This window comes from Poeciliopsis prolifica, unplaced genomic scaffold (assembly GCF_027474105.1).
Source record: "Poeciliopsis prolifica strain line A6 unplaced genomic scaffold, Auburn_PproV2 SCAFFOLD061, whole genome shotgun sequence".
Lineage (NCBI taxonomy): Eukaryota > Metazoa > Chordata > Actinopteri > Cyprinodontiformes > Poeciliidae > Poeciliopsis > Poeciliopsis prolifica.
In genome coordinates, this window is record NW_026562436.1 from 2,709,587 (window position 1) to 2,732,040 (window position 22,454).

General features: G+C 41.2%; 3 protein-coding genes and 1 pseudogene across 7 annotated transcripts; 3 read left to right on the plus strand and 1 right to left on the minus strand.

The window, feature by feature from the left end:
* LOC129379799 (translation initiation factor eIF-2B subunit alpha-like) overlaps positions 1-3,690 on the minus strand; it is a 31,714-nt pseudogene extending 28,024 nt beyond the window's left edge.
* Positions 3,691-5,435: 1,745 nt separating this feature from the next.
* On the plus strand, positions 5,436-13,362 carry LOC129379856 (B-cell CLL/lymphoma 7 protein family member A-like). Its single transcript, XM_055060781.1, is given in 7 exon segments — positions 5,436-5,502; positions 5,505-5,541; positions 7,550-7,631; positions 7,723-7,819; positions 7,897-8,046; positions 9,665-9,768; positions 11,040-13,362. Coding segments are annotated over 7 exon segments (597 nt in total). The 5' UTR covers positions 5,436-5,450; the 3' UTR covers positions 11,115-13,362.
* Positions 13,363-13,944: 582 nt separating this feature from the next.
* Positions 13,945-19,254, plus strand: LOC129379811 (density-regulated protein). Of its 5 annotated transcripts, none has more exons than XM_055060697.1 (8): positions 13,945-14,071; positions 15,251-15,363; positions 15,449-15,468; positions 15,577-15,661; positions 16,878-16,958; positions 17,416-17,532; positions 17,621-17,760; positions 18,923-19,254. In XM_055060697.1, the coding sequence occupies exons 2-8, from the start codon at positions 15,261-15,263 to the stop codon at positions 18,965-18,967; spliced, it is 591 nt and encodes a 196-aa protein (XP_054916672.1). In that variant the 5' UTR covers positions 13,945-14,071; positions 15,251-15,260; the 3' UTR covers positions 18,968-19,254. The 5 variants fall into 5 exon arrangements, with proteins under 5 accessions (XP_054916672.1, XP_054916667.1, XP_054916670.1 ...); XM_055060692.1 differs by having other exon boundaries at positions 15,577-15,660; positions 16,859-16,958; XM_055060695.1 differs by having other exon boundaries at positions 15,577-15,660; positions 16,868-16,958.
* A 253-nt stretch (positions 19,255-19,507) lies between these two features.
* LOC129379848 (hydroxycarboxylic acid receptor 3-like) lies at positions 19,508-20,682 on the plus strand. The gene has a single exon (XM_055060764.1). The coding sequence runs from the start codon at positions 19,693-19,695 to the stop codon at positions 20,680-20,682; it is 990 nt and encodes a 329-aa protein (XP_054916739.1). The 5' UTR covers positions 19,508-19,692.
* The last annotated feature ends 1,772 nt before the right edge of the window (positions 20,683-22,454 follow it).

Genomic DNA, 22,454 nt, shown 5'->3' on the forward strand with positions numbered 1-22,454 from the left:
TTAGAAGACACTCGCCTCCTTAAGAAACTAAAAAAAAGGCCAGATCAGCGAGGAAGACTTCGAGCAACAGCTCACGAACTCCAAGCAGGAAGCAGGCGGACCATAAACGTCTGTTTTATGTTCAGCGAAGGGACGCGGTTATAAATACAGTTTGATGAGTTCGTCGCTGACGGCCGACGGGGTGAGGACCCCCAGGTCTGTGAAGAGCAGGGTGATGAGGGAGGGGGGCGTGTAGTCGATGACCGGGTGCTCCTCCGACAGGTTCCGGATGCTCTTCAGGGTGTCGGCTTTGTACTGTGCGGGACAGGAAGCACGAGTCAATAAATCTGGATAAAAGGACGGAAAATTGTTTAAAAAAACAAACACAAAATAAGGAAGCCGCACCTTAAACTTATCGGGCACGTCCTGTTGGTTCAGCGGATACAGACGAACAAATTTAAAAACTTTCTGCAACGACGTAGAAGGGCTTGTTGTGAGCCTTGGAGCACAGAGCCATCTGATAGGTGCCAATCTGGGGAAAAACACACACACACTCTAGATTCTGTTGGAAACGTACACCCGCCCCGTGTTTACACAGACCCGATCTGATACGCGTGTTCAACTATCCTCCAGTTGAGTTTCACCCGGGGCGCCAAGGGAACGCACCTTGTTGATGATCCCTCCGCTCTCAACGACTCCCTCTGCTCCAACGATGACCAGGTCCACCTTCTCCAACACGTACCTGGAAGACGGAAAACTGAAACTAAGCAGCTTCTAAAAACAGGCATTAAAACGGTGTGAAAGTAAATAAAGCATTTTTCCTCAACTTTTGCTTGTTCTCTTTCTGAACCATCCGATCGGTTATTTTAAATACCAAAACAAAATTTACTATCTAGTGATGATCAATAAATCAGGTCAGATTTTCTTCTTTTTGGGCGAAGGGCCGATAGTTACTTGAGAAACGATTTTATCTCTGCAAACGTCTGAAACTCGGCCACTGTCCTGACTGACGGCACCGCACTGTCACCAACTTAGCAAATTTGCTGCTGCATTTAGCGACTTTTGTGACCAAAATAAAACAAAAAAACCCAGACAAAAATAAAAGACATGTAATACTGTTGTACAAAAGCTAAACTCCAGTTAGTAGAGTATATCAGAGTTGCTGGAGGCTTTAAATGTCACTAAGAAAGCAACATTTTACATCAGTAAGTTTGTTTTCTCCTGCTCAGGCTGATGAACAAATAACTGAGAAATTTATTGAACATGATATTAAAATGATATCTAAAAAAATTAACTTGACTTTTTTAACAATTGTATCGATTGACCAGCAACATTTTTTTTTTTTTTTTTTTAATAATAGCTTATTTTCTCTTTGTTTTCATAATGGAACTGATGGAGTTTATTTATCTTAGACATGTATTTTCCAGTTGGATTTCCAATAACAAAATCCAACCAGTGACGAAAGAATGATTAAATAAACCATTTGCGGTTCCCCCTCCAGCTCAGAACCCCAGAGTAGCTCACCCTACAGCTGCATCCAGCACTACTGTTACTGGAACGTTGAGTTTCTCTTCAGGGCCTCTGCCATCTGCCGCCTTCAACAAAAGGAGAAAAACGCAGAATCATTTCGTGTCCTGTGAGAAAGAAACTCGTCCTCGCTCACTCGCTCTCCCTGTGGCGTCGGGCTGCGATTCGGTCACATAGACGGGAAGCGCTTCTTCTCCGCTGCAGCTTTCTCCAGAACCCGCAGGACTACTCTGGAGTACGAGTGAGTCAGGATTTTCTGAGAGGATTGGCAGGGGAAAGAAAGGCACGAGGTGAAGCGAGCAAAGAGCAAGGAGAGGAGACGGGACCAGTACTTACAGCTCCGTCTTTGATGAAGGTGTGACAGAGCTTAGCGACTTTGTTCCTGGACATGGAGATCTTCTTAGAAACAGTTCTCCTCTTTCCTCCATCACCTTCTTACAGCGAGACAAGTCCTGGAGACAAACGCCTGTTTGAAGCGCAGACACTGATCTGGGTCAAGAGTTTTTATTTTTGGAAAAACATGGATCAGTGTGACCCATACGAGGAATTATTGGCCTTTTAAAATCACACCAAAACAATTTGGAAGAAAATGGCGACTGGCAAATATTACAACTAACGTAAAGGTTTTGAAGTGGCCTAATCAAAGTCTGAATTTGGGCATGCTCAAAAACGTGGCTCGAAATGACTCCGCAGCGACGTGAAACCTGCTTCACGCTGTCAGCCGTCACAAACGCTACAACGTGAAACACGCGTCACCTGATGCTCCAGGGATGTGAGGCTTATGAAGCGCAGGAACAGCTCTCCCCCGGAGGACACGGCCACAGAGGAGTCCTCTCCCTTCAGGCAGGATGTGGCCCACGTCAGGCTCTCCCTCAGACCCAAGATGGTTTCACCTGGACGGAAGGACAGACATTCAGACTGAGCCAAAACATACACGTCCTGATTAAAGCTGCAGCCAACTATGATTTTGACAATTGATTAATCGGACAAAAAAAAACATCGGCATTTTGCAGATTTTTTTTGTATTTAAGCCTGTTTTTACACATTACAAATACAACAAAATACACACAAAAACATAATTCAGTTTAAGTCAGTTTAAAAAAATTGCAATATGTAGCATGAAAGCATTTTGTAGCAAAGGTTGCATCTGCAATAAAAAAAAATACTGTCTAATAATGTTCTTTTTTTTTAATTCATGGTTAGCAAATGGTGATTAATATATATATTTTTAACAGACTTTAAGCCAATGGAAGCTAAAATTGTTGCGGTTGCCAGGCAACATCGCAGCATCCTCAGATTGTGACTTGGTTAGCTGAAGGTTTTTGGAACGGCTCATTTTCCAGACACCAAAACTTCCTGCCAGAACAAGGCCTGGTGGATTTCATAAGAACTTCACTTGTTTTTTTTTTACAAGCAGTAGAAACCCAAAATGAAAGTACATAAACATGCAAAGAATGAATTTTGCACAATAGTTCCCCATTAAAATAATGATCATTATACAGTAAATAATGATAATTTTGTTCAAATGAAGCAAAGTGGCATAAACTAACTGAACATGTCGATTCCATTTAGTCTTTTTTTCAAAGACTACATAAGGTAAGGCAGTTTTGCATTCCAAAATGCTTCACGTGAATTAGAAGGAAACAAACAAAACAGTAGAGTGACTGTGAAATGTACTCCTCCAGTGATCACCTTTGTCTCTCTTGAGGAACTCCAGTAGTGTGCGGATGGCTGCCACGGCAGAGGCCATGTCGGTCTTTCCTCATCTGAGCCCCTGAAGTACTCCACCAGTTCTGACCAGACCACAACCAGACAGCGGGATCAGCATCACCCAGAACCACACGCTGCAGGGGACGGGACTCCGCGGGAACTCACCTTCTTCATTCATCGTCGAGTCCAAAATGGAGCTTGAAACGCTCTTAGGTCAAAACAAAGGCCGAAACCTTTAGCTCTGTTTACTATAGATGTTGTTTTACAGGACCAGATGTTTGTCACCTGCCAGAACTAAACGCACCGCGACGTTGCTGACTCAAATTACCCACAAATATTTACATTTATATACATTTAAGCCTTTAATAATATCAGCAATAGTTTTTTTTTTTAAATGCCAAATTTTGTCTAGAAATATATGCCAGTCCCTTTCTGCTGAATTACACGCTATTAGCTCATGCAAAGTTCTGCCTATTGACGTGTCGCAGAGTGATGACGTAAACCTCGTGTCAGCTTCACGGACCGCTCAGAAAGATAAAACTCGGGAGTTAGAGGAAGACACATTTTAATGTATGTGATGGGGAATAAAGTTTGGACATAGAAAGCTGTCCGGAGCGCCTCGGAAAAGTGAAACGTAAACAAAACCACGCTAACCCGACTTGACGACGGTGAAAAGCTATCAAATGAAAAATGTTTAAAAAGCAGCACAAAGGAGAGGAGCGTCAATTTGGAATCGGCATTTCACAAAGACTTTACTATCTTGGGTACACAGAATAGCCTTTAAGATGCGTTCTTGAATGTCTTTAGGATTGTTTTCTCAGGTAAAGTAAATACATTTATATTTAAAAAAGCATTTTTCTCACGAAAGATACATTCTGCAGTTCTATTTTTCCATCACCAGAGGGCGACATGTCCCGTTTTTAGTTTCCTTCTGGTTTTTCTCCCCCCTACTTCTTTATTTTCTTAGTTGTACCATTTCTAGCTTAGCAGTGACACAAATAAAATAGTAAAAAAGTAAAATAAATAATAATAACCGTGTTGGATTAATAAAAAAAAAAAACAGGAATTACATTTTTAATTACGTTGTCTTATTTTTGTACCCTCTTCAACTTCCCATTCATCTTACCGACAAGAATATTCTTCATTGTTAAATTGACTTATTCCTAATCTGCACAGTATAGATGTAAAATGATAACATGCTCAACAGCAGAGGAAAGGAGATTCGCTACAGCAATATAAATCTTGAGTTCGGGGGGTTTCTTCAGACTTCCAGAGGTTGTATCTGATAGACTGACACAAAGTAGTGTGCAGCTGAAAAGCGGGAATGATACATGGGATTCAAAATTATTCACAAGAAAAACATAAAAGGAGTGTTTTGGTTCATATTCAACCTTCCTGAATCGATGCTTGCTTAATCCCTTCTCCTGTGCGTTCAGGGTTGGTGCCCTGCTGAAAGAGTTGACCTCTGCCCTGTCCTCCTGCCGTCCACGGCCTCTAACCAGTTTTCTTTCAGGATCGCCGTGGATTTGGCTTCTTGGTCTTTCTGATTCCGGTTTTTCACCAGTGTCAAGAAATTATGCGACTTCTAAACCCTATACACGCAGTCAAAAACAACTACAAGTATACATGTGAGGAAAGAGAGAAAGGGAGACAAAAAAACAAATAAATGGAAAGAAGATGTCAAATCTAAATCAGTCTGCATTGTAGCAAAACTAAAATAGCATCAAAAGACACAGAATGACTTCAAAACATCTAAAATTTAAGAAAAACATCCAAACAAATGAAAAGAAGAAAAACGAGGAACGCAGACATCGTTAGAAAAAACAAAAAGGTTTTATTGTGCTTATTGTTTGCCTGCCTGTCTCAGCCTGGTTATGAGGTGCTTAATTTACTGATAAAAATATCTTACAACCTCCTAACGACTTATTATTATAGTCAAAATCCACAGATTTCCCTCAGAAAACACAGCGAAGTTTTAACTCTCCTCCTCTGCCTCTCAGCGGCCGCTCCAGCTCGGAGTTTTGGGCCTGTGCTCTTTGTTCTGCTGCTCTCTGGGCTCAGCAGGCGAGAACACATCTCGGTTCAGTGTGCAGCTGCAGCCGGCAGGCCCCGCTCGTCCCTCCCCCCGCTGCTCCGACTGGCCCGCGCAGGCGCACTGGCTCCTCTGTGCGCTCTACTGTTTGCATTGTCTGAACTGCCGGCGAGCTTTAAAAAATATTATACCCACCGCGGCAATGTCGGGCAGGTCGGTCCGAGCTGAGACCCGGAGCAGGGCGAAAGATGACATCAGAGGGTTATGGCCGCTATTGAGAAAGTACGAAAATGGTAAGGAACAAGATAAAAAAAAAGCAGGCTTCGTTATCTAACACGAGAAAGGCTTGCTTGTTGGGGGAGGAGAGGGAAGGAGCGAGACGGAGAGAGGGATGAAATAGAAAGATAAAGGGCAGCTTTTTGAACGGCGTTCTCAGCAGATGTACTTGCGGCTCAGGTGCGACCGGGGCGCTCCAGCGAGGAGCGCCTTCCCCGGCTTCCGCGAGCCTCCTCGCGGGGGAAACGCGCAGCCTGTCGCCGGTGTTTTTCCGTTGATTTTTTAACGGCAAAAAAAAGGGTTGAACCCAGAAGCCATTTCGATGTAGTCACATGAAGCCATTGCTGCCGAGCTGCGAGCGCAGGCAGGCGGGCTTTTAGCGGCGAAACGGCCGACGAGTCTGGACGCTGAGACACATTTTGACGACGGCGCTCTTGAGTCGGAGCACTTTAGTCCGTGTGGAGTTTTAAATTAAGCGCTTTGAGTCGCCCTTTAGGTCTGCCGGAGAATAAGACTCGGTGGGGGTTGGGAGAGGGAAGTAGGCTGCTGTAGTGCATGGCTGAACACGTAGTGACTCGGTCTTATCTTTTTACACCAGAAAATCACATTCTGTTCCGTTTAAACAGCGCTGAAACACATGTTTGTTCGGCGGACATGACATTTATGGACGTGGCCGGTCAACTCCGCCCGCTGTCAGAACGGAGTCTGATGTTCATTTATTCAGGCGGATTAATCAAACGTCCCCGGGTCACAAGCTGAAGTTTGGTTCTGCTGGAACTTTGGTGTTTTTGTTTCACAAAATAAAAACAGCACAGAACGTGATGGAGTAATGTGAAATAAATATAATATATCATTATTATTATTATTATTATTGATATTGTTCATTTTTATGCCCTTTTCAGTTTTGAATCATCAGAAGATTGAATAAGTTGGAAATACGAGTTGTTGTTGTTGTTGTTTTTTTAAACATTTATTTACTTTACTAATTTCGTTTTTATATCTGGTTTTTCTTCAACAATGTTTTCACAAATCTACTTATAGCGCATTAATTTCTAACTCCATAAATATTAACAAGGTTTCTACACCTTTCCCGACTTTAAAAAAATGTGATTCTAAATATGTCATCTTGCATTAAAGATAAACACTAAAGGGAAACTAAAAGCTTAGACCGACCAATATTGGCATATTGAATTTATTTTTTGATTGAGCAGCAGGAGGTTGCCAGAAAAATAAACTATAACCAAATTAAAATTTGTTCCTTTCTTTCTTAACATTTTTTCTTTCTTTTAAATTTCTGTGGTAAACAAGTGACATGTTCAATCAAAGTTATTCTAATCACAGATGAAACACTGAGATGTTTTATTTACTTTTTCTTTTTTTTTTAGCTTTGCATAAATAGTAACCTGGAGGAAATATTGTACATTAGTTAAACAGTACCAGATATAAAGATAAAATAATGTGTGTGTACTGGATTATTGTTTGTGTTGTGGTTTTGACTACTTGTTATGTTGATTTGACTTCATGGTTGTGTTGATTCTAGTCAGAAAAGCACATCCTCATAATATAGACATTCATATGATAATAGAATTGTTTCCAGTGGTTGAATACTATCATTTTAAAATCTAGATTTAATAATAAATCACTGAATTAATGTTTAACACTTTCAGGTGAGTTGCAATGATTAGAATAAGTATGATTTTAATAATGACTTAACTGGCTGTGTATGACTAAAATAAAGAAAATCTTTAATACACACAAATAAAAAAACTCATTTTGATTTTTAAAGGTAACCGTAACAACTAACACACTATTTAACTGGTTCAAATAGCAGCAATAAATGAAAACATTTAGAATTTTTTCATGTAACATGCACTATAATGTCAGAGAACCTCAGAAAACGTTCAATGAAAAGCTTAAAATATTCACAGGATGTTCACAATATTTCCCTTTTAATAGTTTTATTAGTTTTTCTAGTATAAACTAATTTATACCACTTTGAATCGGCTTGTTTGTCTGTCCAATCAGGGAGAAGAAATGGGTGACGGTCGGAGACACGTCCCTTCGCATCTACAAGTGGGTCCCGGTGACAGAGCCCAAATCGGACGACGTGAGTTTGTGATTATTAGCAGACCGTTTGCTGAAAATGTCGCGTGCAAGCGAAACACAGACTGTAGCTCACTGTGTCTCCTGTGGTGCAGAAGAACAAAAACAAGAAAAAGGGCAAGGAGGATAAATATGGCTCCGAGGTGACGACTCCGGAGAACAGCTCCTCTCCAGGGATGATGGACATGCATGGTGGGGTTTCTGCATTCGTTTTCCGTCTTGTGCTCGCTGGCTGCGTGTTTTCTGACTCTCGGTCTGCCCTGTGCCAGATGACAACAGCAACCAGAGCTCCATCGCCGACTCGTCCCCCGTGAAGCAGGAAAACAGCTGTAGCACCAGCCCCGCCCCGGAGTCCAACGCCGCGTCTCACCGCGACAACGGCGAGGCCAAGACTGACCAGAGCCCAGACAGCAAGAGAGGTCAGACCGCCACAGACACAATATATCCCAGTATACACCAGTATGTACCAGTATATGCACCAGTATATGTCATCTGCTGTTTTTGTCTTCATCCACAATTTAAAACAACCACTTCCCCTTTGATGAAACCACTGCACACCTGTGTTGCCCCAATCCAACCTCCTGGGAATTTAACCCTCAACTTTTCTGTCTCACTTCTTTGATCTCAACAAAAACAAATAGTTTCAGCTTGTTAGCCTTATTTAATCTGTTGCTCTACATAACCAGGTTAAATGGCAGGACTATGTTTTTCCAGGCACATAGTGCCATTATCTTATAGCACAATAAAATAACTATGCTAACTTTCAGTTGTCACAAAACTAAAATCGCCGACTCGATGCTGTTTTTTTTTGTTTTTTTTTTTTTACCAGCATCAATGTTTTTATGCTGGTAAAAACATTGACATTTAACGTTTTTGCCTGTGTTCGCCTGAGTTCCAAGAGGTGTTTGCTAATTGCAGCTGGCTAGTCTGAAGGAACTGAGCGGGTATGTTGTGAGGGAGGGCTACTCTGTGAGGTGAAATCTTGGAAGAACTCAAAAACTAAAATAATCCCTGAACTCTTGACTCCCAATTCCAGAGGATTTGAAAAAGATACTTTATGGAAATGAAGCAGATTAGCAGTGGTGACCAACAACTCATGATGTCATCCATGAAACATAATGGTGCGTTCACAACAAACCCGTTTTGCACGTCTGGTTTACATTGGAAGGCTATGTAGAGGCGCATCGAACGCCCATCGTGATACATTTCGCGTGCCTAGCGATTTGAAGCACGAGACGCTTCAAATCACGCCCGACGTCTGACAAACAGGCCAGACGTCGGGCGTCTGGCCGAAAACAATGGCTAGAGCCATTTTTGACACGCCTCCACTTTGTGGAGGCGTGTCAAAACCAAATGCTCAAAACGGCAGGTGTAGAGTAAAATGTCCACATCGTCGGACATGTTTTTGACCCGCATAATGTGTGTACGTGTGAACGCACCATTACTGCAAAATATGTTTGCTCCCCTGACATTGAGCTATTTTCATGTCATGACAGACAGCAACCGTCTTCAGTCAGAGGCCTCTTCAGATTTGTTGCTAAACTGACTGCTACCAGAAATCCTTTATTTTTCCTTTTAGTGGAAATAAAGTGTAATTGATTTGTTTATTTGTTTCAATCAGAAACCAGATAAGTATAAAATATTATAAAAGTAGAATGACATGGAATAAGAACAAGATCCAAAAAAAGGTGCTGCACTACAAATTTAAGTGTAAACTTTTGCAATTTGTGTAAGACATCGAGCGCTGCAGAATGTATTTTTTCCCTTTTGTCACAGCATCTACATCTGCTGGCTTTGTTCAAATTTAATTAATAAATTTAATATAATTTTAGTTTCAGCTCTTTGGGTTCTGATTCCGATCTTGGTGTTACCCCATGTAACCACTTGGGGTCAGTAGCGTGTCAAAAAAGTGGCCATGAAAAGAGCACACTGTCCCCAAACACACACTGAAGAGTTCTTGTCTGTATTTGCTGCCTGATGAAGAAGTGAGAAGTTTGTCTGAGATTTTTTTTTCTTTTTACTGTGTTGTGATTTCAGGGAAGAGCATTCCCACATCAGAGACCTCAGAGCGAGCACAAAGTGCCAAGAGAGACAGTCTGTCCTCAGGGGAGAAAGATTCCTCAGACAGCAAAGCCACTCAGGTATGAACACGTCTGCACGTCTCTGCGAACCTCTCAGAGGAGCAGCAGCCCATGCAGGGTGTTCAGGTTTTCACACGCTGCTCCGGATCTCTGTTCTACCTGCTTTCTAGGAACAACATGGCTAATAATGCAAAAGTTCTTTAAGAATAAATCACTGAAAGAGTGAGAGATTTTACCCTTTGTTGTTGTGTGACTTGAAAACAGGATTCGTTTCATAAAAAGCCCAAAAAACACAAACAACATTTTTGTTTCTGTTTCACTCGTGTTCCAGTTTAAAGTCCTGAACAGTGATTTCCTACGGCACCCACTGAACGGCTACTGAATATTTAAAGACCTCTAGTGTGGACATGCTGCCCTTGAAGCATGTGCCTCCCCTTAAAGTCCATGTGTAACATTCTCACTCAGTCATTAAAGGCCCCCTGTGGGGTTTTGACCTCCAGCAGCAGCTGCTAAATGCTAATTAGAATTAGCTACAATGCTAATCCTAGTTAGTATTTTAGCTAACCTTGATATAAAAGCTAAATTTAATAGTCTGAAAGGAGTGAGTTAAAAAAACAAACAAACAGCATTTTCAGTTTGTTTGCATTGTGATAGCTCAGCATGCTATTGAACATTTCAGCTCATTAGGAGTTTAACTAATTTTAGCTTTTAAATGGGTTTTTGTCATAGTGAGTGCAGTACAGGTCAACCTGCTACTGGTAGTCTACATGCTGTCATTAGCGTTTTAACTAGCTGTAGCATTTTAGCTTACACAACGCCGCTTGCACCCAATATATGACTACAAATCCTACAAATGTTTCCTTTTATTATATTATTGCACAATTTGATGTTTAGAAAATAAGTTGCTTAATGGAAACAGCAATTTTGAAAAACATTTTTTTAATTTATTTATAAAATGGTTTGATACGAGGATGAAGTGATTTTATTATTATCAAATTGACTTATTTTGCAAAATGGAAAAAGCTCTGTGTATCACACAAGTCACGTGATCAACAGCCGGAAGAAGACGACAGGAAGTAGCTGGAGTAGTTAGGTTTGCTAATGAACAAGCTTATTCACACGTGTTTTTAATGTCCTTTCTTATTTAATGGAAACGCGGTAATTGCAAAGTAGTTTTTTGACATTAGAGCTTTGCACACAGTGATAATGGAAACGCAGCTAGTCACTGGTTGGGGCTGAACAAGGTGAAAACTGCCTTCTTGGTGCTTCTTTGCTCATCAGATGTAATCATGCTTTGATTTTTTTTTTTTTTTTTTGTTTCTTGCTTCCAGGATCTACAGGAGGAGACCCCGCCCAGCAAGAAAAGCAAACTGGAGTCCTCATCTCAGGACTTTGAGGAGAGCTAAATGTTTCGGGCTGAGTCATTCTCTCCTTCACCTTCCTGTCTCCCTTCCTCTGTACCTCCTCCCATTAACTCTAGATGATTTAGGGCTAATGGACACACCGGCTCTCCTCTTAGATTGTTTTCTTTTTTTCCCTCCCCGCTCTTCAAAACCAAGGGAGAACGGACGTCTCTCTTCCTCATCGCTGTTTCCCACTTCCCGTTTCGCCACCTTCACCCAAATACTCCCCCCTGCCACTGAGGGAGGATGGATATTACCTCTTGTTCAGTGGTTCCCCCTCCGTGCTTCCTTCCAGTCCTCCACATTTTGTTTTGCCAAGAGAAGCGCCAGACTCAAGCTTCTGGACAGCGCCGGCAGCTCAGCCCCAGCCACCGCCAGACCAGAACACAAAACCCCGACCCGCTTCTGTGACTTAAAGAGCTCTGAGATTAGGACGAGGCCGATCGCAGACGCTGCTCTGAGATCACTCTTTTGTTTCACTGCTAACGGTTTAGCTCAGGATAAGTCAAGGGGCTAACCTGGTATCAGATCAGTGGCTGTGGCAGCCCCCCCTCAAACCTCCCAACCTGTAAGGCCACGTCTCGCTTTCAATCCTCCCGATTCGCCTCCTGTTAGACTAATGTTCTCTTTTGTTTAGGGAATGTTTAGTTATATCTTCTTTTTTTTTTTTTTTTCTCCCTCAGGAGGGTCAATGCACTGTTATGGTATGTCACAATCGATCACAGATAGATTTGCTGCTGTAGTGGATGTCTTTTATCTCTATCCATGAAAAGTTCTCCATGTTTGTGTTTTTATTTTTCTCCTAAAGTGAATTAGCTTGCGGTTTTGTAGAGGAAGAGGGCAACGGTACACGCCGAGACAGACTATTGGATAAGTAGTGAGGAAAGACATGGTTGGAGCGCGTCCCGGAGGTGTGTGCCTTGAGTTGTTACGACTAATACAAGTTTTAGTTCAAGCAGGTTTGGACTTAAGTTTTGGTGCCATGCTTTGTTTCGTTTTTTTTTTTTTTTTGCCTTATAACTGTCACTAATTAGTCTTTCCAATTATTTATATTTAACTCCACCTGTCAGGATATTTTCTCTGAGGAAAAGATTTGGTAGATATTTGCTTCCTTGCTGCGAGTAAAAAAAAGACACAATGTGATTTAGAGCGACACCAAGTCGGCTGTACGTACGTAAATCCAGGCAGTTATTTGAGCAGCAAGGTATCGTTACGTTTTCAGCATCCGCCCGCTCGCTTTCCTCCCAGCAAGGAAGTACTACTCCTATAAAACGCGTCAAATTAGGTTTTAACACTACCCAGAAGTTGATCATGGTCATTCCTTCGAGCACCTGCAAACCTCATCCATCAGAACTTCCCGTTTCTTTCCACATCACCGTCGACTCGCATCTAATGGTCTTATTTCCCTGTACTGGTTCCGTGTCACCACTCGTCTGTGACCCACACATGCTGGTGCCGCTCGCCACTAAAGGTCCAGTCTCTGTCTTTTTTTCTGTTTGTTGTTTTATTTTTTGCTCAAACATTTGGTTTTAATCCTCCTTCAAGGTGCTGTCTGTCGGCTGAATCCATACGCACGTGGCATAGTGCCCCCTGACTGTGTGCTGATTAGTGCAATTTACTTGAACCTTAAAGTACGGATTCAGACCTACGACCTCTAATATAAAAAAAGAAAAAGAAAAAAAAAAACCTCACTCATGTTCAGATTTACTTTCATTAATCAATCCTGAATGAATTTAGATCAACTGAATCACTGCAAACCGTGACGGGACGGGGCTACGATGCATTTTACAACCCAGAATCAGATTTTCAGCAAATCAGCATTCACGCGGATGGAGAGGAAGGAGTTCAAACATTGTCTCGGTTCAGAGGGCGGATTAGCATATACCTCATTCCCAATCCAGCAGAGCTGGAACTTTAAAAATGCTATTGTATTGACATTAACAGTTATAAACAGCATTACACGTACACTCAGTTTAAGAAAAACAAATTCTCACTTATGTTGTAGCGTTCACTTGATTGAGCCGATTGATTTAGAGTTTGCTCATAACTGTCTGTAAAAAGAAAAATGAGAAAAAAAAGAGCTGTGAGATGGAAAAAAAAACTTTTTTTTTTCCCCTTGGGACCATTTTTTCTTTAGATCGTGTACAGATTTATGGTTTGGTTTGACTTATTTATTCCATGGGTAGTGCTTGGTTTTGTTTTTATCATGTCAAATTGTATTGTTTTCTTAATAAAAGTCATACAAATGCTCTGTCTGTGTCCGTCTGTTGGAAACTTCTGGAAATGGACAACGCTTCAGAACAAATTTGGGATTTCACTTTTTAGCTAAATGTCAATTTTTTATCTCCATGCTTTTGAATGTTACAAGTTGATGTCCTTGGATTTCATTATTTGAGTGATTTTTTGTATTATTTTATATATATATATATATATATATATATATATATATATAATATATATATATATATATATATATATATATATATATATATATATATATATATTATATTTATTCTTAACTTTTTACCACATATACCTAATTTTTGTCCTACATCTTTTAAATTCCATCTTCGACCTACACTGACAGATCCGGTTAATAAAGCATTGTTTGATATTGTGTCTGTAATCGTGAACCTTAATAAACACCAGTGGAGTTTTGCGCATGCGCCAACCGGATGCAAATTCTCGCATGACCTTAACATAAACCCAACCTTTATCCTACACATTTGAAATCCCACTTTCAATAAAACTAATAATAGCTCGTCATCGTGTCAGTGAACCCCAACACCACGAGGCGTTTGCGCAGGCGCGAACCGGAAGCAAATCCTCGCATGAACCAGGAAGGGTTTCGGCTGCCGGAGCCTGGGAGCGGTGTGGGGTCTGAGAGTGGAGCGAAAGGCTGCAGCTACACATTATTGGCTAGACTCCTCTCACAAGAGGCGTAACAAGGCGTGCTCGAAGTATGCCAACTAAACCTTATTCAGTGAAATGACATTGTAAAAGTGGGACTGACCCTAATAATGCGAGCGGATGTTCTACTGAACCAGCAGTTTTAAGAGTTTACTGTGCGAGGTAGGGACCGGCCCCGTTTTCCGCGTCTTAATTCACTTTTTTTCAGCTGCAGTGAGTCGTTGTTCTGCATTAGCTTAGCTAGCCTGCTAAACTCAACCGAGGTGCTAACGGTGACAGCTGGTGAGTCCACGTAACCTGATGAATGAAAGCGCTCAAAGCGACGTGTAGCGTTTCGTTTTAGCTCCATTTATGCAGTGACCGGAGTGGCAACATTACTTCTGACTTTAGTTGTGCAATTTGATGTTGAACCTGTCGGCACATTGCTCTGCTGAGCGGCGCTTTCCACCCATAAAACAGCCGCATGTGTTAGCCTGCTAAGGCTACTTCAGCTGTGTAGCAAATTCAATTAAACTGAGAGCTGAACCAATACAATAAAATAAAAACAATCTCCACATAAAGCAGCAGAGTGTCAAGAAGGAAAAATGTTGAGATATTTGGTTAAAATGGGGAGATCGAGACTTCATTCAGACTGGTCCAGTGTCTGAGGAGGAAATCGGATATTTCTTCTCACCTGTTTTTTTACGAGCTGTGACATTTAAATATCGGACACGTGACCTTAGACTCGTAACATGATCTTGTCTGCGTGTAAAAGTGGTGTTTTAGCAACATGTTCAAGAGTCGTTTGTTCATTTCAACCTGATGTTGTCTTAAATGAACTTTGGTATGATGCTAAGGTTATGTAGGAAGGCTCTCTAAACCATGTGGCAGATTCTCAATTTATATCTAAATATGTAAGGAGTAACCTCATAAAATCACTACCATTTACATTTAAAATGTCTTACTATGATGCGTTCGCTGACCAGTAAGGTTGCATCTTTTTAGCTAATTTCAGGCTTCATTTCAGTCAGTGAAACAGTGATGCTATTTCAACGGCCTTATTGTCGTTTTCTCATAAATGGAGGCTTTACGCTCAACCAAAATGACAAAGTTGTGACGTCAGGGAAAGGAAAAGGACATGGTGAAGGGGAAGGGTGGACATAAACACAACGTGAAACATCAGCTGCCATGCCAACGCTACTTTGTTTTCTTGTTTCTCACACTTCCTTATTTCTCTTCACCTTGCCCAGATCATTTGTGATGGCTACTACTGAAATGGAATCTGGGTCTACAGAAAGCAGGTCCGAGCAAGGATCGTCGGACCCCGATTCGAAATACCCACTTAAAGTTCTTTACTGTGGAGGTACGATCGATAAACTCAATCTGTCGCGTAATCGCGACGTATTTCGATGGCCTCTAACTCGAGTTTTTTTTTTTTCTTTCTGCAGTGTGCTCCCTACCTACAGAGGTGAGTTTCAGCATTAGACAGACATTGCACTCGCATTATGCGGACCGTAGACAAGCGGCTGCAGTTTATTTCTTTCGAGAGTTGTAAAAACTGGTCATGTCTCCGCAGTACTGCGAGTACATGCCCGAGCCAGCCAAATGTAGGCAGTGGCTTGAGAAGAACTTTCCAGATGTGTTTGCCAAGATGACTGTAGGTGAGTACCTTCAAGGTTTTCTGTGGATTTTTTTCTTCACTCCCCTAAAATGTAAAGAGCTTAACGGCGGTTAGATAGATTAGAAGTCTGTGTAAAGACCAGTTTTGAGTAGCTTTAAAAGCTAAATTACTGGCTTGGTCTGTGTAGGTTCTCTTGCCCTTATGGGCTGCATTACAGTAAAGGATGGCAGTGAAAGGAATGAAGTTCTGTTATTGGATACTTTTTAGGCTACCGAGCCAATTTGTACAGAGCAAGATGGTGTATTTAGATACACCTAGATGTAAATCTAATTCCAAGTTGAAGAATGCATGCAGATGTGCCTGGTGGGTGAGTCTGACAGTCAGAACTCTCCACAACAGAGCAAAACTGGACACTGGCTGATTTGTGAGACCTATGTGGAGGGAGATTTGATTTGTTTTGTACTTGCTTCTCACTCCAAATGAAAGGTGACCTATTATGTTTCTCTGGATAAGTTAGGATAGGTCTGTTGGCTATGCAAAACAAGTTAATGACACTTTTTTGCACAAGAGATGAGATTTTAGTTTGCTCAGTTCTGCCTATGTTGAGTGCTTTTTTAGGGCCCCTTGTCATTTTAAATCCAATTAAGCTCCTGCTGCCTCCCACCCCCTTAATTCAATGTTTACACTCGTATATGAAAATGGATGCAAACAGACGCGTAACTATGCATTTTTGAAAAGCATTAGTGAAGCCTCTTGCGTGCAGCAAGTGATTTCGGCAGGGAAAGTCAACAACAAAGCATTCATCTTTTCCAGCAGCCATTGTACAGTGCATAAAGTGGTAAAACCAGCTGACCAAACATGCTGGAGCCCCGCTTGGCTTGCTAGGTAACGATGCATGTAAATTTTTGACCTATCGTTCAGGTTTTTGAAACGGCTAATTTTCCAGACACCAAAAACTTGACAGCTTCTTGCCAAAAAACAGTTAAAGATTATTTTGTTGTTCTTTTGAGACTCAAATGGGTCTTTATATTTTGTGTAAAGGTCCCCTTTAAGGCTATTGGTGCACCCCTGACAATAAAAAAACAAATGTTCATTATCATTCCTCAGCAATTGGAGTAGCAAAGTAAAAAAAAAAAGAAAAAAACTTAATCAGGATTCTCAAAGTAAGCCAATATTTACTCTAGTAGAAGAATATCATTTTTGCAAAGCTGGTTTTAATTCTTCTTTTTGCTTCTTTGGTCCCTCTGGTCCGGCAGGAAATGCTCCCAAACAGGAATCCGGCACTGGAGAAGCTCCCCCTACAGGCGAAGAGGAGGAGAAGAAGAAGCAAAAACGAGGTAGAACTTCACATATTAGTCTATATCAGGGGTCCCCAGAGTGGGTCCTCGAGGGCCGGCATCTGCATGTTTTAGTTCTCTCCTTGGTGGTAGTGGCAACCTTTTCAGAATGTCACTGTTCTTCCTAGGCCTCTAAAGAGCCATCATTTGATCCAGGTGTGTTAAATCGGGGAGAGAACTAAAACATGCAGGATGCCGGCCTCGAGGGCCCATCTTGGAGACCCCTGGTCAAAATATTCATATTTAATGTCTGTGTGCTGTGAACGCTTGCAACCAAAGTCAAATCCATTGCTTGCGTGCACAATCTTTCCCAATCAAACTGATTCTGTTTTTGGATATGATGCACCCGTGGGTTCATCTTTCCTGAAGTTTCTCATCTCTCAGCACCATTGCTGTCGGCATGGAGATCAATGACGCCTGCAACTCAAATCTTGCTTTATTCTCCTCTTATTTTCAGGCGGAAGAGGCCAAATTAAACAGAAAAAGAAGACGGTGCCTCAGAAAGTCACAATAGCCAAAATTCCAAGAGCAAAGAAGAAATACGTGACACGAGTGTGTGGCCTGGCAACATTTGGTGAGACCTGTGCCTCCCCTCCTCCATCTATGCACGGTGATGTTCGTTTTTTTGCACGTTTGTCTAAATGTTGATCCCTTTGCTGCAGACATTGATCTTAAAGAGGCTCAGCGATTCTTTGCTCAGAAGTTCTCTTGTGGTGCCTCAGTTACAGCCGAGGATGAAATAATCATTCAGGGAGATTTTACAGATGACATAATTGACGTCATTCAAGAAAAGTGGCCTGAGGTAAGAAAACCATCTTCATGGAAAAAGTTTCATGAGCTTTTATACTTAAGTGTGGTAAAATGTCATCTAATCTATAAATTCAAACACATCTGGTTATAAATATTTGATTTAAACCTTACAGCACTGCGATTTCAAACAACAAAATTCATAAAGGGCTGGTTTGGTGTGTTAGATTTGTTTCAACTTAGCATTTTAAATTATAAATGTGCGTGGATATAAATGAAAGAAACCAGACATGCTTACTTAAATAATAAATTGACAATAATTAAAATTGTATTTTAGAACATTAGATTTAAAACGATTTCAAAAAGGTAGGATTTAAAGCAAATATAAACTTTTATCAAACAGTAAAATGCTGTTTTGTAACACAAAATCTTTGTAAAACATGCTGTTTTACAAAAAATGTAAAGCATTTTAATGTAAAGTGCTTTACATTAAAAACTTAATGGTTAAGTGTAAAGCACTTCTTTAGTCAAAATTATCTTGACAATTGAGACGAAAGATTTTTGACTAAAAAGGGAAAAATGTGCAAAAGAATATTTTAAGCAAACCTTGATGATTATTTGAGACGTTATCTTCCACAACACACCATTTTAACAAACAAACGTAAAGCTGCCATTTTGAAATTTAACCAAGATGGGGGAACCCGGCTTCAAAGAATGATCATTTCTGGTCTCTCAAAACGCCAGATCCATGTGGACACATAGACGAAACCACAAAAAAAAAAAACCCTCTTTGCTGATGCACCTAAAATCCTCTGTGTGGGCGGGGCCTAAGTAGGTTAAGAAAAGATTAGTGAATTATAACAATAAGGCTTTGGAAAAGACTTGAGAGATTGAGATTTAGCTTTTTGCAGAACAATGATCATTAAATACGTGCAGAGCCACAACTGAATAGTTTAGATCAAAGCATATTCGTGGCCTAGCCAAAGTGTGTTTTTATTTTGTTAGTGTTATCATTTGCTTGATAAGGTTGCTGGCTTAGTCTTAGAAATCTGGAAAATGTAAGCCTTTATTTTATGATTAGTTTGTAATTCCAGAAGCAGGATTTGATCAGGCATAAACTTTCACACAACAAAACTAAGATTTTAGAAAACGGTTATTGTGCAAATCTGCAGATACAACACACCATTTCTGAGTTGAGTCTCGTTGTCCCTCTATAGGTGGATGATGACAGCATCGACGATCTGGGTGAAGTCAAGAAGTAAAGACCAAATATGCACTTTCACTGGGATGGATGTGACCTGTAACATCAACAACAACCTGGCCAAATGTACACATTAAGTCATTTTATACCTATTTTATTTACTGTACATAAAAAGGTGCGGACTTGGCCACTCACTTGGCGGCAGTTGCATTTTTATTTTGTTTTTTTTGTTTTTTAGTCAATAGCTGCTTTCTCTTGTTTGCCAAAGGCGTGGTATGAATTAAGTCCTTCACAAATGTTCTTCACTCAAGCAAATCTGTAGGCTAATAAATTTCATTCTCCTCCGTCTGTTCTGCTGTTCCTCTCTTCATTCCAGGTCGGTTTTCCATTTATGTTTTCGACGCGTTAAGTGTTTTCTTTTCCAGGTGGGCTTTGTCGTCATTGCCTCCTTTAAGAGTCCCATAGATGACCTCGGGTTACTTGTTTTTCCTGCGACTTACTGCTCACCCATGAGTAAACCTATTCCCAGGTATAATAGTTTTCTAATGAAGCGCCCATCCCCAGACGGATAACATTTACAGTTGTTATAATGCTCCTTTGGGTCAACACCACTTCCCCACAGATAACGCCGGTGCACAGATGCTCGCTCCACTTTGGAATTAGCATGTTTGTCCAGAGCCCTTTGCATAAGTGCAAACATGATTCGCTGTTCAACTGAAGACACCTGGTGCACCACGTCTTTAATCACTCAGAGCTGCTTGTTGTTCATCACTGGTGGGTCAGAAGATGAATAGTTCCCGTTCAGACGTCTGTTGTGCCTTTGAGTCCCCCATCCTGGACCGGGTTCTGCCTCCAGTTCTGATCCTGGAGTTCATGTTTGGATTAATGGGGAATTTCTTGGCTCTGGGGATGTTCATCTTCTACATGGACACCTGGAAGCCCAACTCCGTGTACCTCACCCATCTAGCGGTCGCGGACTCCATCGTTCTGTTCTGCCTGCCCTTCAGAGCAGACTACTACCGGCGTGGGAAGGACTGGATCTACGGCGACATCCCGTGCCGCATCCTGCTCTTCCTCCTGGCCGCCAACCGTGCGGCGGGGATCTTCTTCCTCACTGCCGTGGCCGTCGACCGGTATTTCAAGATCGTCCACCCGCGGAACCCCATAAACCGCCTGGGCCTGGGCTACGCTTTGTGGGTCTCTCTCGGCCTGTGGGGGTTGATTTTTCTGGCCACCGGGTATCTTCTCGCCAACGAGCACTTCTTCTACAACAGCAACCGCACCCAGTGCGAGAGTTTCAACATCTGCATGGGCTTCACGCCGCTCTCCACCTGGCACAACGCCTTTTACGTCATCCAGTTTTTCCTGCCGACCGCCATCGTGGCGTTCTGCACCATCAGCATCACCTGGCAGCTGCGGAACAGGACTCTGGACAAACAGGGGAAGATCAAGCGCGCCGTTCAGTTCGTCGCGGCCGTGGCTGTCATCTTCATCACCTGCTTTTTCCCCAGCACCGTCTCGCGCATCGCCGTGTGGATCCTGAAGGTGTGGCACGACGAGTGCAGACATTTCGAAGAGGCCAACCTGGCCTTCTACACGTCCGTGTGCTTCACCTACTTCAACAGCGTCCTCAACCCCGTCGTCTACTATTTCTCCAGCCCGGCGTTCAGCGGCTCCTTCAGAAAGGTGCTGAACAAACTGCTGGGCAGGAGCGACGAGGAGCCGGCGGACTCATCCGACAACAAGGTGTCCACCGTGGACCGGGACGGCGTCTAGAGCCGCTCAACGCGGGAAACGGCAAGCAGTGAAAACGTTTTCACTGCTTTTTCAGCAGTGAAAACGTTTTCACTGCTTTTTCAGCAGTGAAACTCCTTTTTTAGGAGTTTAAAGCTGCAATAAAAGGTGAACAAAGTAGCACTTCATATGTAGCAGACTTGTGGTCATTTTTGATTTTCTTCTACGGCGTTAAGCGGAGCGCGCGAGAGCTGCTTTGTCCTGAGGTTCTGAGCCCGCGTGCGGTTTTGAGTGTTGTTTTGTTCTTTGTTTAGTTTTTTTTCCCTTATGGTTTCAGGAACCGTCTCGACTCCCCGCCGTTTCCCCGTGAAGCTGGAACTGCGGGAGTTGAAATAGTCGGTAAGCAAATAGAAATATGAAGCAATTCAGAGCGTTTGACGATAAGATCCAAAGTAAATGCTGATGGTTGTTTGGTGACAGTAATCGACTCCATTCAGCGGGAGTGAAGCTCTAAGCGAGATAACGTCATTGTAACTTTTTTTTCTTTTGCGTGAATCGTGGATAAAGTTGAACACCACTCAAATGTCCTCCTGAACTTCAACATTTTATTCTACTGTCTGAGGCTTTCTAAAAATGAAGTCTCTTCATTTTAATAACATGCTTTACACGATACACATATTTTCTAAATCCAATCTTCAAAATCTCATTGATTTTTATGCATCTACATATATATTAAGTATATATATATATATATATATATATATATATATATATATATATATATAATATTATGTAACGGGTAATAGATAGGCCTACAGATGAAATTCTTGCTAAAATATGTTTTGCAATTACTGAGGATGTTGGTGTCATTATGCTGCAACAAAAAACCTAATCAGAATAAGCATATTCTCATAATAAAAGTAATTATAAAACTTTGCCTTTTTATTAAGTAATACATTGATTTGACTTTTTTTCCAATTTGATGAAAAAAAATCTGCTGAAGGTTGAAGACTTGTGACTTCATCCAACAATAAGCATCATCTCCAACCTCTGCCATTTAACACTCAAACACTGGAGTCACTATGGTTGAAAACAGGACTGCCTTGCTTTTAGGTTGAGTGCTTTATTAGTGTTTATATAATCAGTGAAAAATTTAATGTAAAGCGAACATGAGAAATGAATCGACCGCAACTTAATGACTGGGAGTGTCATTTTCACACAAAAAAAGACATTTGTGCTGAAAGTGATTGTTTTTCTTCCATATTGTAAGTTTAATAAGAAAATATTGAAATTTATTATGGTTGCTGGGTCAGGGTCCATAATGTAATTGTTGACAAGTTATTCTTTTCACATTCTCCCTCATTTCAGTTCCAAAAATAAATGTCATTCATTTTTCCACGGCTTTAAATTTTACTATTTATTTCACTAAGCCTACGTTTCTGAATGGATCCATCATTTTATATGTTGAAGTGTGAATTGTTCCCCTTCCCTGATTGCTATACCTAATACTCGTTTTAAATGTGAGAAGGAAAGAAAGGTTGCTGCTGAAATATGGAAACTCAGAGAAGTAGTGAATCATTGTATTTGTTGTAATTATTTTTCTATTATAGTTTTGTTGAAGAAGAAAGGGCAATATCCCTGGTGGATGAAGGGAATGTAACTATACTAATTGTAACTTTGCCTGCAGGGAATACTTCCAACATAAATAAAATGTTTTAAAAAATAAATGTAAGCAAATTGTGGAATCCTTAATTCAAATTAAAAAAAGTTCTTAAATGAACTTATTTCTATGTTAAAATGCCAGGTTTTTGTGA